The 19,058-nt window shown below is 38.6% G+C and overlaps 1 protein-coding gene across 7 annotated transcripts in view; it reads left to right on the plus strand.

Moving 5' to 3' along the window:
• PAN3 (poly(A) specific ribonuclease subunit PAN3) overlaps positions 1–19,058 on the plus strand; it is a 157,255-nt gene that overhangs the window by 22,436 nt on the left and 115,761 nt on the right. For 6 of the 7 annotated variants that reach the window (XR_010150628.1, XR_010150627.1, XM_009426786.4 and 3 more), the window contains exons 2-4: positions 13,852–13,973; positions 16,073–16,139; positions 17,444–17,514. Coding sequence is in view for 5 of the 7 variants with exons in the window: in XM_009426786.4 (XP_009425061.3) it covers positions 13,852–13,973; positions 16,073–16,139; positions 17,444–17,514 (260 nt within the window). In the remaining 2 variants the exon portion in view is untranslated. The remainder of the gene's footprint in view (positions 1–13,851; positions 13,974–16,072; positions 16,140–17,443; positions 17,515–19,058) is intronic. The other variant, XM_054665151.2, reaches the window with a different exon arrangement.

Here is a 19,058-nt window from a genome sequence, read left to right on the forward strand (position 1 = left end):
ATTATTTTATCTAATTTATCAGAACTAGGGTTGAATGTTTCACAGCAAATGGATGAGAGTTTAAGAGGGAGAGATTGATCTATTTAGATTGCTGGAAAGTTAAGTACTTGAACTATATTGTTAGTTCTTTATGGAATTACCTCACTTTAGTTGTGGCATAATATTCTTTTCTGTACTTCTATTGAGAATAAATATAAAAAGTGTTTCAAGAAATCTTTCAGTTTTCTTGAAGATGTCATGGTGTTCAATGTTCTTTAGGGAAAAATCCTTGTAATAATTTCTTCGAATAGTTTAGTACTAGGAAAAATGGTTTTTGCTCAAACAAATTGGTATTTGTTATTTTACTAAGCAAGCAATTTTTAAACTTCCATTTTCTCTTTTTTTATCTTGTCTGTTTCAAAATGTCTGAGCTTAATGTTTGACTGAAATATTTTTATTAACCTGTATTTTTAGTTTAATCTATATTTAATCTTTTATTATGTGGCTCTATTGTATGTTTTCGGGGGCGGGGAGCTTACACAACAGAAATTTATTGTCTCAGGTTTGGAGGCTGAAAGTCTAAGATCAAGGTGTTGGCTGGATTGCCTTTTTCTGAGGGCTGTGGAGGATAATCTATTCCATGTCTTTCCCCTTAGCTTTTGGTTTGCTGACAATCTTGGACATTTCTTGGCTTGTAGAAACATCTTCCCAATCACTCCTGTCATCTTTTCTTGATGTTTTCCCTTTGTGTGCATCTGTGTTCAAATTTCCCTTTTTTATAATGTCACCAGTCATACTGGATTAGGACTGCCCTAATGACCTCATCTTTAATTATATCTGCAGTGACTCTATATTCAAATGAGGTCACATTCCAAGGTACAGGGGATTAAGACTTCAGCATAGGAATGTGGTGGGGGTTGGGAGGGACAGTTGAACTTCTAACAGTTGTGTGGTTAAACAAATGAGATAATAGCCTGAAATGCCTTATGGAGCTTCGGAGTTAGGTAGAGAATTGAGAATTTGAACTTGTTCTCTTCATGACTGTCTCCACAGAAGCTTTATCATAAGGGCAGGAAGCACAGTGTTTATAGTCATTAATTGCTGTTTTCTGACAGTTTGACTTTTTCCTTGGTTTGTGAACTTTAGAGGGAGTTCCAGCTCTTCAAACAGACAGTATGTCTTGTCCACCTGCTTTGGATTTGAGTCTTGTTTTACAGACAGCTTCTGTGGGTTTTATAACAGATGTGTAAAATATTCCAGCCTACCTTTTTATCATTTATTTTAAAATTAAAAAGAGAAAAACCTACATGGAAAGTTTTTCCTAACACACTCTATTACAAAGAGCATATTAGTGTTTCATCAGAAAAAGCAGGCTACTTTTTGCAAATAAATAAGTAGATTTGGCACCTAATATCAACTGGGCATGCCAGTATACTGAATTATCACAACAACCTTGGAAAGTAGATGCTACTGTTTTAGTGTTACAGAGGAAGAAACTGAGACTTAAGTATACTGTTGAAGGTTAGTAGTTGGCAACTGGCTGAAACAGACCTCATGGTCAGTATTTGTTAAAAGTCTATGCTCATTCCACAATCCGATAAAGAAAAGGATGGTGTGAGTATCTGCTGAGGGGGTAGAGGAGCCCCTGTTTCTTGGGCCTGCACCCACTGTACTGTCATCTGGCATCTCTGAGGTCTCAGTTTCCTCATTGGAAAAGTGGAGGCAATCAGCCGGGCGCCGTGGCTCATGCCTGTAATCCCAGCACTTTGGGAGGCCGAGGCGGGTGGATTGCATGAGCTCACGAGTTTGAGACCAGCCTGGGCAACATGGCGAAACCCCACTTCTACTAAAAATACAAAAAATTAGATGGGCGTGGTGGCGCACACCTGTAGAACCCAGGAGGTGGAGGTTGCAGTGAGCTGAGATCACGCCACTGCACTCCAACCTGGGCAACAGAGTGAGACTCTGCCTTAAAAAAAAAAAAAAAAAGCATTTAATTGAAAATAAATGTTTGTACAAATGTGCTAGGCTGGGCTCAGTAACTCATGCCTGTAGTCCCAGTACTTTGAGGGGCCAAGGAGGGAGGATTGCTTGAATTCAGGAGTTTGAGGCTGCAGTGAGCTGATTATGCCACTGCACTCCAGCCTGGGTGACAGAGGCAGACTTTTTCCCAAAAATAACAACTTGCCACCAAGCTTAAAAAAAAACAAAACCTAACAAAAATGTGCTATTAGATTAAGGAATACCAAAAAGTGAAAGGTGTGCATAATTACAGATACATACAGTGTAGTTACAGATAATTTAAGGCCGAATGCAGTGGCTTACACCTGTAAACTCAGCACTGTGGGAGGCCAATGCAGGAGGATCACTTGAGCCCAGGAAGTTTTTTTTTTGAGACAGCATCTTGGTCTGTCACCCAGGCTGCAGTGCAATGGTATGATGACAGCTCACTGCAGCCTCAATTTCCTAAGCCCAGAAGTTCGAGACCAGCAACATAATGAGACCCTGTCTCTACAAAAAATAATAAAAAAAAATTCAAAACAAAACAAAGATAATTTACATTAGTAGATAGTACAGAAATACGTGAAAATGTAAAGGCTTAAATACTGTAGTTGAAGACAGCAATAAAAAGTCAAAAGGAAGTTTTTTTTTTCTCAAATGAGTGATATAAATAGTATCTTAAGAGGTAAAGGTTTTAACAGCTTGGAATAATTGGGGAATACTTTCTAGAGAAGGGCAAATTAAAAAATAATGTTTATGATGACCTGTTAGAAAACATACTAGGCACTTTACATAGATTATTTCATTTGATTCCACACCACAACCCTATGAGTGAGATGGTATTTACCTCTTTTTTCAGATGAAGAAATGAAATTTACAGTTACTTGCTCATGCTCATACAGTATGTAAATGGCACAAGTAGGATCCAAACTCAATGTGTAACTCCCAAGTATTTTTTCTTTCTCATCATACCTGAGTCTTGAGTATGTATATTAGAAATTGATTATACTCCAGATGGTAAAGTGTGGGAGATTTTAAGCATATAATGAGTATATCATTGTAACTGGAGGAGAAAGTTCAATCGTTATATGATTCTTGTAAAGATCTTACAGTAGATGTATACTTTTATTACTTTACGCCATGATCTTTAATCTTTTGTAAATATTGGTGTAAGGTATTCAGTTTTTTCCCTAGATGGATACTCAGTTGTCTTAAGTCCATTTACTGAATAATCCCCCTTTTCCTCTACTAATTAAACAAAAAGTTTTATTGGCCAGGCATAGTGGTGTGCGCCTGTAGTCCCAGCTACTTGGGAGGCTGAGGTGGGAGGATTTCCTCAGCCTGGGAGGCAGAGATTGCAGTGAGTTGAGATTGTGGCACTGCACTCCAGCCTGGGCAACAGAGCTGTCTCAAAAACAAAACAAAACAAAACCTTTATTGAAATGTAATTTACATGCTATTAAATTCACCTATTATAAGTACAATTCAGTTATTTTTAATAACTGTATAGAGTTATACAGTTTTTTAAAAATAACTTTAAGATATTGTTTTTCATAACTCTTAATTGAAGTTTTCTTTGTAGATGGTATGATTTTCATTTTATAATTCATGGCATAATCTGCATCTTATAAGCATTTTGCCCAAGACTTTGTGGCCAGTAAATGGCAGAACCGAGACTCAAACTCAGCACCTTTTAGAAGTATTAGCATGATAGTTGAGAACAAATTGTTGAGGATATGCTAATGTCAAACTAAGAAGTTTGGATGGTTTGGATTTCATCCTTTAGCGTGAGCATTGCCAGCATCTTCTTTGTAATGCCCTACTTGGCACTTGTAGCTGGGTACTTTTTGGAAAATGTCTTCTATGATGGAACTCTAGTCTCTGAAGATGTTCCATGTAGAAAGGGTTCCCTACTCAAGTAAATTTGGGAAGTAATCTGACTTCTTTTTGGATGATCACAGTTCACATTGTATACACACATCCTGGGAAGTTGTACAGTAAAGAAATGGGTTTACTTGTTTTTACTCATTTTCCCCCAGAATTTTCCAAGTTTCTTGACCATAGATGACCTTTTGAGTAACACTGCTCTAGTATGATGTTTTTGGAGAATTAGACTCAATTCATTAAGAGGGGTTAAGTCTGAAGAAGAAAATTAAGGTGCAGGATTGGATTTTTTTAAAAAGTAGGTAATCATTGTGTACATTTATCTGTTAATAGTCGTGGGGTAACTGCTGGCAGATGGAGAAGTTCTTCTTATTTTTTTTTAGACCGAATCTCACTCTGTTGCCAGGCTGGAGCGCAGTGGCGCAATCTCAGCTCACTGCAACCTCTGCCTCTCAGGTTCAAGTGATTCTCCTGCCTCAGCCTCCCGAGTAGCTGGGACTACAGGCATGTATCACCACGTCTGGCTAATTTTTGTATTTTTAGTAGAGACGGGGTTTCACCATGTTGGTCAGGCTGGTCTCGAACTCCTGACCTTGTGATCCTCCTGCCTTGGCCTCCCAAAGTGCTGGGATTACAGGCTTGAGCTAATGTGCCCAGCCGAAGTTCTGATTCATTAGGTATAGGATCCTTTGGTCCAAAGTTTGAAATTTTGTCTCTTGATTTATACTTATATATCCTTTTTTTTTTTTTTTTTTTTTTTTTGTAGAGATGGGGGTCTTGCTATGTTGCTCAGGGTGGTCCTGGATTCCTGGGCTCAAGTGATAATACCACCTTAGCCTCCCCCAAAGTGCTGGGATTACAGACATGAGCCACCGTGCCTGGCCCCATTTCTTTTAAAAATTTGAAAGACTGTTTAGTATAGTAGCAAGATCACTTTTATGTCCCACGTGTACCATTTACTAGTGTTGTGACTTTGGGCAAGCTATAATCTCTGAATCAGTTTGCTTAACCATAAAATAAAAAGAATATCAACCTTGCCACAGTTGTTATTCAGATGTAGATTCATATCTATAATGATTGTTCAATTTGTTATTATTCTATAGTGTCTTAGTTCATTTCTGCAGCTCTTAACAAAATATTGGAAACTGGGTAATTTTTATAGAACAGAAATTTATTTCTCAGAGTTCTGGAGGCTGGGAAGTCCAAGATCAAGGTGTGGGTTGGTTTGGTGTCTGATGAGGGCTGCTGTCTATGCTTCAAGATGGTGCCTTGTTGCCACCTGCTCACATGGTGGAAGGGTCTAACAGTTTCCTTGTGCTTCATAAGGGTGCTAATTCCATTAGCATCATGGCATGCTCCACCCTCATGACTTAATCACCATCTAAAGGCCCCAATTCTCAATACTATCACATTGATAAGTTTCAACACATGAATTTTGCAGGGGATTGGGGGGACATTCAGACCATTGCATTCTGCCCCGATCCCTTAAATCCTTGTCTTTGTCACATGCAAAAAACATTAATTCTATCCCAGTAGTCTCAAAAGTCTTCCAGCACCAATTCAAAAGTCCAAAGTCCAGAGTCTCATCTAAATTAGGTATGGATGAGACTCAAGGTATTCATCCTAAGGCAAATTGCTCTCCAGCTATGAGCCTGTGAAATCAGACAAGTTACGCTTTTCTAAAATACGATGGTAGGACAGACACAGGATAGATACTTCCATTCAGAAAGGGAGAAATTGGAAAGAAGAAAGGGATAGCAGATCCCAAGAAAGCCCAAAACCCAGCAAGGCAAACAACATTAAATCTGGATGCCTGAGAATAATCTTGTTTAACTCCTTTTCTTGCCTTCTGGACACACTGGGACTGGGGGTGGGTCCTGAAGGCTTCAGGGAACCACGCCCTTATGGCTTTATCTGGGGCAACCCTTAATGCAACTCTCACAGGTTGGAGTCTGGTGCCTCTGGCTCTCCTAGGCTGGTGTTGGATGCTGGTGGCTGCACAGTTCTGAGGTCTCTGGGGGCAGTCTTGCCTTCACAACTTCACTAGACATAACCCTGGTAAAAGCTCTCTGCTGCAGCCTGCCCCTTTGGCAGTTCTCTGTCTAGCCCCTGAGGCTTTCTGAGGAATCCTTTGAAATCTAGGTGGGGATAGCCATGCCTCTGAGTGTACTGCACTCCTGAAGAGTTAGCACCCTGTGGGCATCACCAAGGTTTACCCCTTGTGCCCACTTTTGCCCTCCAGAGTGGAGGCCTGAGCTGCACCTGGCTGCACTTCAGCCACAGTGGGGGTAGTCAGGGAGTCTTGCTTGGGAATAAGGGGAGCAGAGATGTGAGGCAACCCTGGGCAACTGGGCCTCTCCCTAGAAAACAGTTTTGTGCTCAAGGCTCTGCCATTGTGGGCCTGTGGTAGGGAGTAGCAGCCTTGAAGCAATCTGAAATGTCTTTGGGTTCATTCTTCCATTGTCTTGATGAATAGCAGTTGCTTCCTTTTATCTATATGAATCTCTTTACCTTTTTATTTTTTATCTTAATTTTTTTTTTTTTTTTTTTTTTTTTTTTTAGAGATGGGGCCTCGCTATGTTGCCCAGGCTGGTCAATCTCCTTATCAAAAGGTCGCTTGATCATGCTTGTGGTACTCTCTTCCAATACCACACCCCCGTTTTTTATTTTGAGACAGAGTCTCTGTTGCCCAGGCTAGAGTGCAGTGGCACAATCTCAGCTAGCTGCAACCTCCACCTCCTGGGTTCAAGTGATTCTCCTGCCTCAGCCTCTGCCTGGCTGATGTTTGTATTTTTAGTAGAGATGGGGTTTCAACCATGTTGGCTGGGTTGGTCTCAAACTCCTGACCTCAGGTGATCCGCCCACGTCGGCCTCCTAAAGTATTGGGATTATAGGTGTGAGCCATTGCGCCCGGCCCAATACCCATTTTTAATCTTTACAACCTAGCCAGGCTGAGAATTTCCCAAATTTTTAAGTCCTGCTTCCCTTTTGATTGTAAATTTGATCTTTAGGCCAGGTGAGGTGGCTCATGCCTGTAATCCTAGCACTTTGGGAGGCTGAGGCAGGTGGATCACTCGGGCTCCAGAGTTCAAGACCAGGCTGGGCAATATGGTGAAACCCTGTCTCTACAAAAAAAAAAAAAAAAATTAGCTGGGTGTGGTGGCTCATTCCTGTAGTCCCACCTATTTGGGGGCCTGAGGTGAGAGGATTCCTTGAACCCGGGAGTCCGAGGTTGCAGTGAGCTTAGATTGCGCCACCGCACTCCAGCCTGGGTGACTGAGTGAGACCCTGCTTCAAAAAACAAAACAAACAAACAAACAAATCTTTAATTCATTTCTCACATATTACTGTAAGCAATTAAGAGAAGCAATATAGCATCCTCAACACTTTGCTTAGTGATTTATCCTGTCAAATATCCTAGTTTATCCCTTGAAAGTTTGCCTCACCTTACACCTCTTTTCTACATGCAGGCACTAATGCCATTCATGAGGACTCTGTCCTTGTGACTTAATCACCTTCTAAAGGTCCCACTTCAGTAATATCACATTGTGGATTAAGTTTCAATATATCAATTTTGGGAGACACATTGAGACCATAGCACACAGAGATGTAATAGTTCTACAGGTTGAGTATACCTTATTTGAAATACTTGGGGCAAGAAGTGTTTTGGATTTCAGATATTTTTGGATTTGGGAATTATTTGCATTATACCTACTCGCTGAGCATCCCTAACCTGAAAATCAAAAATTGAAAATCTTCCAGTGAGCATTTCCTTTGTTCATCATTGGCACTCAAAAAGTTTCAGATTCTGGAGCGTTTTTGGTTCCAGATTAGGGAAGTAATAATAAACCTTTAATACAGATGGCAATAGAGCTTTTATGGAAAAGGGAATTGCAGCCTGGGCACAGTGGCTCATGCCTATAATCCCAGCAGTTTGGAAGGCTGAGGCGAGTGGATCACTTGAGGCCAGGAGTTTGAGACCAGCCTGGCCAACATGGTGAAACTTTGTCTATACTAAAAATACAAAAATTAGCCAGGCATGGTGGCACATGCCTGTAATCCCAGTTACTTGGGAGGCTGAGGCAGGAGAATTGCTTGAACCCGGGAGGCGGAGGTTGCAGTGAGCTGAGATCGTGCCACTGCATTCCAGCCTGGGCAACAGAGCGAGACTCTCTTAAAAAAAAGAAGTGTATTGTGGCTGGGTGTGGTGGCTCACGCCTGTAATCCCACCACTTTGGGAGGCCGAGGCGGGGGCAGATCATGAGGTCAGGAGATGGAGACCATCCTGGCTAACATGGTGAAACCCCGTCTCTATTAAAAATACAAAAAATTACTTGGGTGTGGTGGCAGGCACCTGTAGTCTCAGCTACTCTGGAGGCTGAGGCAGGAGAATGGCATGAACCCGGGAGGTTGAACTTGCAGTGAGCCGAGATCACGCCACTACTCCAGCCTGGGCGACAGAGCAAGACTCCGTCTCAAAAAAAAAAAAAAAGTGAATTGCAAACTATTAGTCCATGGAAACAGTGTAGGATTTACTTAAAGTAGCTTGCAAAAATAAAGGATTGAAGGACTGAAAAATTCTTGATGATATATTCTTGGTAATTAAGGTCACTCACATATCTTACACTTAAGTAATTTAAATTTAAAAGTATTCTACATGCATTTTCTCATTTTTTTTTTGTTTGCTTTTATTTATTTTTTTTGAGATGGAGTCTCGCTCTTGTTGCCCAGGCTGAAGTGCAGTGGCGCAATCTTGGCTCACTGCAACCTCTGCCTCCCGGGTTCAAGTGATTCTCTTGCCTCAGCCTCCCAAGTAGCTGGTCTTACAGGTGCCCACCACCACGCCCGGCTAATTCTTGTATTTTTAGTAGAGACAGGGTTTCACCATGTTGGCCAGGCTGGTCTCAGATGAACTGAGCTCAGGTAATCTGCCCACCTCGGCCTCCCAAAGTGTTGGGATTACAGGCATGAGCCACCGTGCCCGGCTGTATTTTCTCTTTGAACACCTGGTGAAGTAGGTTCGATATGTGCCTGTTCTTGGTAATTAAAAAAAATTAATATATTTATGATCTGTATAGGATGGAATAACGTATCATTGGTTAGTGATTTTTCCTAACTGCACTCCAAGTATCTATTCCTCTTTTCTCCCTTCCAAAACAAGAAAAGTCAAACGTAAGTATATGCGTGTGTGGAATGTTTAATTTTAGGCCGGGCACAGTGGCTCACGCCTGTAATCCCAGCACTTCGGGAGGCTGAGGCGGGTGGATCATGAGGTCAGGAGTTTGAGACCAGCCTGGCCAAGATGGTGAAACCCCATCTTTACTAAAAATACAAAAATTAGCTGGGCGTGGTGACGGGCAGCTGTAATCCCAGCTACTCGGGAGGCTGAGGCTGGAGAGTCACATGAACCTGGGAGGCAGAGTTTGCGGTGAGCTGAGATCACACCACTGCACTCTAGCCTGGGCGACAGAGCAAAACTCCATCTCAAAATAATAATAATACAATAATAATAATAATAATTTTAACCATTGATTACTGGCTATATCAGCACTCTCTTGCCACCTACCGTTGTTTTGGTTAAGTCCAGTCAGGTGTTTCCTCTGCTAGGGAGCATAAGTCTTCTTCTATCAAAGTTGTGTATCTGAAAGGAATATATATACACCAGTGTTAATATAGTGAAAATAACTACCAGAAATTTGTGTGTTTATTGGGACAAATTATATTTCTTAATGATAAGGTGTTATTAAAAGGTGGGAACTTTATAAGATGGTTTTATTGTCCTCTGACAATAGTTTAATATTCATTAATTTTACCAGTAAATTTTGCTTATGTGCAGTGGACCTTGCTTTCGAGGAACTTAAAAATTCTATTAAGACAAGACATTGACCATAGATATTTGAATTCTTGGCATGTTCAATAATTGTTCTATTGGCTTGTACAAAATGTGAAAAGAGAAAATTGGATTTGAAATTAATAAACATAATAAAAGCCTTTGAAGTGAAAAGCATTTAAAATCAAAATGCTATATTAGAAAACAATTTTACTCTAGAATTGTACTCTATTTTGGAGTAACCATTCTATTTTATTAGGAAAATGTGAAGAGTAGATGCCTTAAGGAATGGAGGAACCTCTCCCCTTATGGATTGCTCTGTCATCATCATCATCATCATTACTGTGAAAATAACTACATTGTAAAGAAAGTCATAAGATAAATGACGAACGTCTTTATTTATTTTTTCATTTTTTTTTGAAATGGAGTTTTGCTCTTGTTGCCCAGGCTGGAGTGTAATGGTGCGATCTTGGCTCACCACAACCTCTGCCTCCCAGGTTCAAGTGATTCTCCTGCCTCAGCCTCCCGAGTAGCTGGGACTACAGGCATGCGCCACCATGCCTGGCTAATTTTGTATTTTTAGCAGAGATGAGGTTTTTCCATGTTGGTCAGGCTGGTCTCAAACTCCCTACCTCAGGCGATCCGCCTGCCTTGGCCTCCCAAAGTGCTGGGATTACAGGCGTGAGCCACCACGCCTGGCCAAACATCTTCCTTTTAACCAACCACATGACCCAAAATTGTTAACATTTTGACATATTTAGTCATTTTTTTCTGTGTATGTGTAAGCACACATCATTACCCTCAAATAAAAATGTGTTCCCCTTTCACTTCACATTGTAAATGGTTATTACACTAGAAAGGAACAAAACTTGCTCCTGTTTTCTCTCTACTACACTCTCACACAACACTTTTGACACCAGAAGTGTGGAGTTTTTTTCCCACACCAGCCAATTCTCCAATTCTCTGGTTACCACATGGGTGTCCTACAATTCAATTATGACACTACTTGGAGTTAGTGCGGACTCCAGAGGTTAAGAGCTCAGTCACGCAAGACTGCTGTCCACTTCAGATACCAGTGACATGTAGCGGGTCCTCAGATTATCAACACTTCTATCCGACTTGGCTACAAATTGGGAGTTCCCATGACCCCTCCTCAGGTTTGATAATTTGCCATGATGGCTCATGGAACTCAGGGAAACACTTGCTTGACTGGTTTATTACAAAGGATACAGATGAACAGTCAGATGAAAAGGTAGAACAAGGATCTTTTTTCTCTGTGGAGTTGGGGTGTGCCACCCTCCTGGCTCATAAATGTGTTCACCGGCCCACAAACTCCTTGAACCCCACAGTTGAGGGATTTTTATGGACGCTTCATCTAGCAGGCAAGGGAAATTATTAACTCAGCCTGTAGCCCCTCTCTCCTCACTGGAAGATGGTTGGGTAGGGCTGAAAGTTCCAAACTGGTAATCAGGGCTTGGTCTTTCTGGTGAACAGCTCCCATCTAGGTACCTAACAAAAGTCACCTCATTAGAACAAACGCTACTCCTATCACCCTGGAAATTCCAAGGGATTTAGGAGGTCTGTGTTAGGAACCGAGGTCAGAGACCAAATATTTGAACCAAAGATGCTCCCAGCACCAAATATTTGAACAAAAGATGCTCCTAGTGCCTATCATTTAGGAAACAAGTTTTTTTAGGAGCTCTGTGCCAGGAACTATAGATGAAGACAAAAGAAATATGTATGTCTTTCGCAGTGTCACAGACACATACAATTATTTAGTCTTGGCTGGGCACGGTGGCTCACGCCTGTAATCCCAACACTTTGGGAGGCCGAGGCGGGTGGTTCACGAGGTCAGGAGATCGAGACCATCCTGGCTAACAATCCTGGCTAACATCCTGACTCTACTAAATATACAAAAAATTAGCCGGGTGTAGTGGTGGGCGCCTGTATTCCAAGCTATTCGGGAGGCTGAGGCAGGAGAATGGTGTGAACCCAGGGGGCGAAGCTTGCAGTGAGCCGAGATCACGCCACTGCATTCCAGCCTGGGTGACAGAGCGAGACTGTGTCTCAAAAAAAAAAAAAAAAATTATTTAGTCTTTATTATCATTTTCTATAACAGTTTATTATGGAAAATTTTAAACTTTGATAAAAGTAGAGAGGATAGTGTCATCCCTGTCACCCAGCTTCAACAATGATTGATTTTTCCCAGTCTTATTTTGTCTGTCCTCCAATTTTAGTTCTGTTTTGCTGAAATATTTTAAACATATCCTGGACATTAGTTACCATGACTTTGAATTATTTCATAGTAGTTTTTCTATGGATTTACTTAATCATTCTTCTGTTGTTAGACACGTTAACCTACAAGGAAGAAGCTGAGGCAAAATTAATATAAACAGAGTCAGCCAGGCATAGTGGCCCTGTAATCCCAACACTTATAGAGGCTGAGATGAGAGGATCACTTGAGGGCAGGAGTTCGAGACCAGCCTGAGGATCATAACAAAATCATCTCTACAAAAACAAAAGAAGAGAGTTTATTTGGGCCAGACTTGAAGATTGCAACCCAGGAGCATAGATTCAAGTTGCCCTCAATATATCCTCTGATTAGCAGTAGTGGATTTTTAAAGGTAAAATAGGGGGACAGGGAGTGAAAGTGTGTCAGGAATTCTCATTGGCTTACAGAAATAACATTGATTCAGCTATACATTGTTAAGCTGTAGGGTGATGGTTACAGTGTCCAATGTGGCATTATTAGGTTAATTTATAGCTGCTTACGGCAATAGCAGGCAGTTTCAAGAGATGAGCACATAGCTCAAAGTGGGGAGTAGGCTGTGACTGCTGTCTCATTTTAATACCTCTCTGGGCCTGATATTAAAAGGGTTTGCATTCTTCAGATAATAAATAGTTCTTTTTTTTCCCATTTCACATTGTTTCAAATTTCTTGTTAAAGATGAACTTTTTATATGTAAATATTTAGGTGTTTCTGATGATACTCTTCAGCCATATGCTGAAGTTGTAATCACCAAAAGATATGAACCATTAAAATAAACTTTTTGTAATTATAAATGCAGTACATTTTCGTTATGGATGTTTTGGGAAATAAATTTTAAAAACTAAGAAGAAAATAAAAATTACCTCAGATTGTTTTCCAAAGAGACCCAACATCCCTTCTATCCACATTTTTGTAGTTTGCTTCTTACTGGGGTTGAAGGGGGTTTCTCAATGACTGCCTGGAGAAGAGCAAGCCTACTTGCGGCCCATCTTATTGTTAAACTAGCAGATTAGAAAATAGCTGTATGCTAGGGTCCTCTGCCTAGGAAAACCAGAGAACTTTGTTCACTTGTTTATCTGCTGACCTTCCCTCCACTATTGTCCTGTGACCCTGCCAAATCCCCCTCTGCGAGAAACACCCAAGAATGATCAATAAAAAAAAAAAAAAGAAAAAAAAGAAAAAAGAAATGTTTAAGAACTAGAGTGAGGTGATGATTGTATAACATCATAAGCATATTAAATTCCATTGAATTGTACACTTTAAAAAAAAAAAAAAAAGAAAATAGCTGTATGCTAAGCACTTACTAGGAAGTAGCATCTAAGACACAGTGTCCCGTTGATTGCCCTAATAGTTCTACAGTCCTTCAGTATCATCCTACCCTAAACTCTAAAGAGAACTATCAGTATTCCTGAATGCCATCCTATTGCTACCTCTGCAGATTTTTTTCCCCCTGAATTTTGAGTTAGTGTGAGTCTGCTGGTTTGTTTCAAAAGATGTGTTTTGAGAAACAGTCTTGAGAAAATTGCTTCTGTTTACCATCCAGTGATTCACAGGAGAAATTGTTGTCCTTTTACTGAGTTGAAGAAAGAAAACTTGATGAGGAAACTGGAAATGCAAGTGGTAGAAACTTAATCATATTGTGCCTGGGGGCTATTTGGTGACTCAGAAAATAAATTATTTCTGTGGGAAATAATTAGTCAGCTTGAGCACTGTTTAACATATTTCTGGAGCCAACCCAATTTTATTTGATCTTACCTGTTACGAACTGGTAAATAAAAATAAGTGTGACAGATTTGAGACTTTACAACTTATTTAGGAACACAGAAGTGAAATCAATGTTTCATCCTCTGAAATAATTTTAAATACTTGAATTTTCCTTCTCTTTCAGTTCCAGGAATGGATGGAGGTGCTTTAACTGATACAAGTCTCACAGATTCCTATTTTAGCACCAGCTTTATTGGAGTCAATGGATTTGGAAGCCCTGTAGAAACAAAATATCCCCTGATGCAGGTATCCTTAGTATAAATTCATATTGCACTATGAAGTTTATTCTAGGGCCAGAGGACGTATAGAGTCTTCATTTATTCCTACATTTGTTGAGTGAGAGGTGAGATTTTAGGAGGCAGTGAGATGGGTGAGATGTAGGTAAACTATCTCCCATGGGGTTGGAGTTAATGAGAGCTTTTGTAAGTGGGGGTTTGGTAGGGTTAGGGGCAAGAGTGACGGGAGTATGTAGAGGGTAGTTAGAGACTAATTTCACTTGTGTGTTTTGTATGTATGTTAGTTAAACTTGGTAGTGATAGCAATTTTAAAATTATGTTTTAAGCAGGTTATACATGTATTATAAAAGTTAAGTTACAAAAGGGCCTCCCTCTCGTCACTACTCATCACTTTTCCAGTTAACCTTCCTAGAGTTAGCTATCATTACTGGTTACAAGTTTCCTGTGTATCCTCTCAGGAATATTCTTTGCATATAGAAGCATAGTGCTAGCTTTATTTTGTTTAATGCTTAAAATGTTGAATTTAAAGTCATAGTACTTGGAGCATTTTACATTAAAAATGTCTTTGAATTTTTTTTAACCCCACTTTGTTCTTTTTGGCTCTTTTTTTCCCCTTTATCATATGACTGCATGCAATGCTTAGGAGATTTGTGTTTAGATTAGTTTTTGTTGATTTGTATTGCACAATTTTGTAGAATTGGAATAAAATTGGAAAGTATTCTAGTGTTTTTAATTGGAAAACTGCCATAATAGTAAAGGCAATGTATTGTCCTTTCTAGTTTCTGTGATGTACTACTGGATGGTTTTCTCCATTATTACAATAGGATATTTAAACACAAGAGAAATTCATCTTTACATTTCTCTCCCTCTCTCTCTCTGGAGACAGGGTCTTGCCGTGTCACCCAGGCTGAAGTACAGTGGCGCAATCATGGCCCACTGCAGCTTCAACCTTCTAGGCACAAGTGATACTCCTCTCTTGCCTCAGCCTCCTGAGTAGGTAGGACTACAGGTGTGTGCCACCATGCCTGGCTAATAAAAATAATTTTAGCAGAGATGAGGTCTGTGTTGCCCAGGCTAGTCTCAAACTCCTGGTCTCGAGTGATCCTCCTGCCGTGGCCTCCCAAAGGAGGTATTACACGTTGGGATTACAGGCATGAGCCACCACTCCTGGCCTAGTGTTTATACTTCAAGTTGGACTGATTTTAAGGGTCTGTATGAAACCAATGCTTTTTTGAATTATTTTAACTTATTTCGTGTAGATATGCACTCTAAGGGTTGTTTATAAAGAAACATGCGCAGCCATATATAGAAATGGTTATGTTTTATGAACAATATAACTAGTTTAATGCATAGTTATACCTTATTTTAACTGCCTGTGAGCCACAATTTCAGATACTTTTTAATATATATTTTTGTATTAAAATTACCTCAGGAACTTAGCTTTTTTCTTCTCTTTTAAAATTATGCAGACATTAAATAAGAAGTTGAGTAAACAGATTCAGGACTCTAGAATTAAAGCCAGAGCTAGAAATTCTTAACTTATAATTTTTAAGGCATTGAGTTAGAAGTTATATATGAGACAAGGATTTGTGGGCATGGGATGAAGGGCCTTACAGGATGGAGAGACCATACAGGCTATGGAGTGAGTCTAGAAAGCATAGAACGTGTTTAGAGAACAGAAAATACCTAATTTTATAAGCTCTATAAGGTGTATGAATGGTAGTACAAATTGAGAAAGGGTATTAGAGCATTTACTCATTTTATTCATAGTCAACGGGTACCCTCTTCAGTGGATATTGGAATTTATGTTTTACAGACAAGGAAACTTAGTTATGTGTTTTGCCCAGGCTAATAAGTTATGGAAGCGCAATTCAAAATAGGTCTGTAGCTTTGGCTTTAAATACCTGGGTAGTGAGTAAAGTTTTCATTTCATGTGGTGGTTTTTACATAGTTGTAATCCAAGCAGTAACACTTACAGGAAGATTAGATTGTCAGTAATGTGAACAGTAGATTGGAGGGGAAGAAGCAAAGAGAGCCAGTCTTAATTGGTTGGATACTTTTATTTCTGTATTCCTCAGTGATGTTATAAATAAATATTTTGTTTTTCAGAGAATGACTAATAGTAGCAGCTCCCCAAGCCTTCTAAATGACAGTGCCAAGCCATATTCAGCCCATGGTAAGACCTGATCCCTTTTGCTTATGTGTGTCTGTGTATATATTTCTTACTCTAAAAGTAATATACAACCATTGTAGAAATTTTGAAAATTGTAAACAGGTATAAAGAAGAAAATAAAAATTATTATCTTCCCACTCAGATCTAACTATTGAGATTTAGATTCCAGGCCAGGTGTGGTGGCTCATGCCTGTAATCCCAGCACTTTGGGAGGCTCAGGTGGGAGGAATGATTGAGCCCAGGAGTTTGAAACCAACTTGGGCAATATAACAAGACCATGTCTCTATTATTAAAAAAAAAAGAAAAGTGTATAAGTTATATACAAAAATTTCATCATGCTATTTTATTAACATCTTGCTCTTTGCACTATTAGTTATTTAATATTAAATTCATGTTAATTTTAATGAAGGTAAGTCTGAAAAACCAGGAAGAAGAAGGCAGAGAAATGAAGCAGCAGTCTATATGTACTACATTGTGAAGAGATTTAAGGTTCCTTTACATAAGGGCATTTAATATATTTTTTAGGATTTAGCAGAACATGTAATGAGATTAATAAATAAAAAATTAAAGCTCAGAAATGAAGATAAATATTTAAGTATATCTCACACATGCCTTTTCAGAGACTCTTCTCATTTGTAAAGTGAGAAATAATTAAGATATGTAATTTTATTTGTAACTTCTTTCTACAGAGTAGTGGAATTTTGAACCTACAAAATCTTTGGATTTCATGTTTGAAATAAATTTTGAAAAACTTTATTATTTCTGTCTTAACTTAATATTTTACTTTATCTTTTTAGTAATAATATCAAACATCTGGTGATAGACTTTAATATATGGAATAGTTTGTAGAGTAAATGGTTTTAAAGCCTTGCTGCTGTGTTGAAATCCAAGACAGGATCTCTCAGAGTCTATGGTTGACACTGCCCCCACCCCTCACCCTCCTTTTTATCCTTCCCAAGATATGGTCTCAAGATTATAAACCTTTATTTACTTTAGGTCAACTTACTGCCTTCATAAACACACTCACAATAGTATGGTTAAGTGGTTTTTTTCTCTTATTTGATTTTTCTTTTGGTTCTAGTCAAATAGATCTATCCTGATCCATATAGCTGTTGAATATTTGAGCAAATTGGTTTACCAGTTTGTGTTTTATTTGCTCAGAAAATATTTGAACATAACTGTGTGTTAGGTACTAAGTTTAATTATTGTGTCATTTGATTTTTATAGGCATTGTCAAATTAAACAGTTATTAGATTTGCGGGTTACCCAAGTTTTATGTGTGGAAACTTATGTAACTTACCTTTCAGATCCTCTAACATCACCTGCTTCATCCTTGTTTAATGACTTTGGTGCCCTCAACATCTCTCAGAGACGAAAGGTAGGTGAAATTGAAACTTGAATTAAACTAAATGGAATTTAGAAGTGATGTTGGCATTGTTACCTATGTAGTGTCAATGTTTTTGTAAGTGGAGGGAGAGCTTTTTATGGGCTTTAGTGTTTTTCCTGCCTTTTGTTTATCCTTTTTCTTTATCTTTTTATATGTGGAAATTTATTTGATCTCTGCATGGAATAGAGATTTTGAGTGAAGGGATGAAATCCTGCTTATTTTTGTTCAGTTTATTTATCTCAGTGTATTCTGTTCTTAAGATAACATCTAATTTAATGTTAAGTTGCTGTTAATGTGACCCATTGTAAGCATATTAATTATGTTTAAACTTTATTTTTTGATGGCTTTATCTAAATTTCAAAAATTCTTCCCTAATTTACTCCTGATTACAAGGCAAACTTAAAATTTTCAACATTTCATAATGGGCCCAACAATTTAAAAAGTTGAAAATCTCTTCACATTAGAAATTTAATTTTATTTGGAATTTAGATTGACAGACCATGTATGGATTTTTGAAGTATTTTATAAGGACTGATGTTGTGACAAGTTGAATAATTTGATGCCTTTGAGTCTTAATGAGAATCTTGTTAATACTAATAATCATCTAGAGAAGATAGTCTTTTTTGGTTAGGATCAGCAACAGCTAAAGATGTTAAAGAGGTTGTAAATCTTGGTGGAAGTTATTATAAAGTTATAACATTGTTTCCTAAGTAATGGAAGAAAGACCCAAAATTTAATGAGAGTAATAAATGTAAAATTAAAGCTCAGAAATGAAGATAAAATATTTCAACATATCTCATTAATATTAATTTTAGAATAACTGATATGAACTTAAGATACTTTTAAGAAGGATCTGATCAGCAGATAGTATAAAATGAAATTCAAGAAGACTGGTGGTGTTGGCTTCACGGTGTATAGTTATCCCCAAACTCGTTGAGTTGGATACATTAAATATGTATAGCGTTTTACATGTCAATCAGACCTCAATAAAGTGGTTTAAAAAATTCAGAAAGACTAGATTTTCTTAAGAGAAAAAAAAGTTATGAGGACTGATATAAATTATGTTAAAACCTCATGTACCTAATGTTATTTCCATTTTGAGACATGGATGAGAATAAGAAGGTAATTACAAAATGCTTTTTAGCAACTAGAATTGATAGACTAAAATCTGTGGGTTTAATGGACTTCCTTATAGGCTCTTATCATGGATAAATTTACTCCTGCTTTACATACTTCTCTTATAAACTGGAATACTTGGTTTCTAAATCCGTATGTTAGCAATGTAATAATAGAGTTGGACTGAAACAGACCCAGGACAATAGACAAAGCCTAACAATGTGGAAGCAAGCAGTAAAATGCTGAAAAGCGAATACAACCTGGAAATCAAGTTATCTGGAGCTTTTTATGGGAAAACAGAAAGTCTTTAAATTTTCTTAGGTATTCCCTAATGACTTTTTCTCATTTATAAAATAATCAGTTAACTTGGCTGGGCAAGGGGCTCAGGCCTATAATGCCAACACTTTGGGAGGCCAAGG

Source organism: Pan troglodytes, chromosome 14 (assembly GCF_028858775.2).
Source record: "Pan troglodytes isolate AG18354 chromosome 14, NHGRI_mPanTro3-v2.0_pri, whole genome shotgun sequence".
Lineage (NCBI taxonomy): Eukaryota > Metazoa > Chordata > Mammalia > Primates > Hominidae > Pan > Pan troglodytes.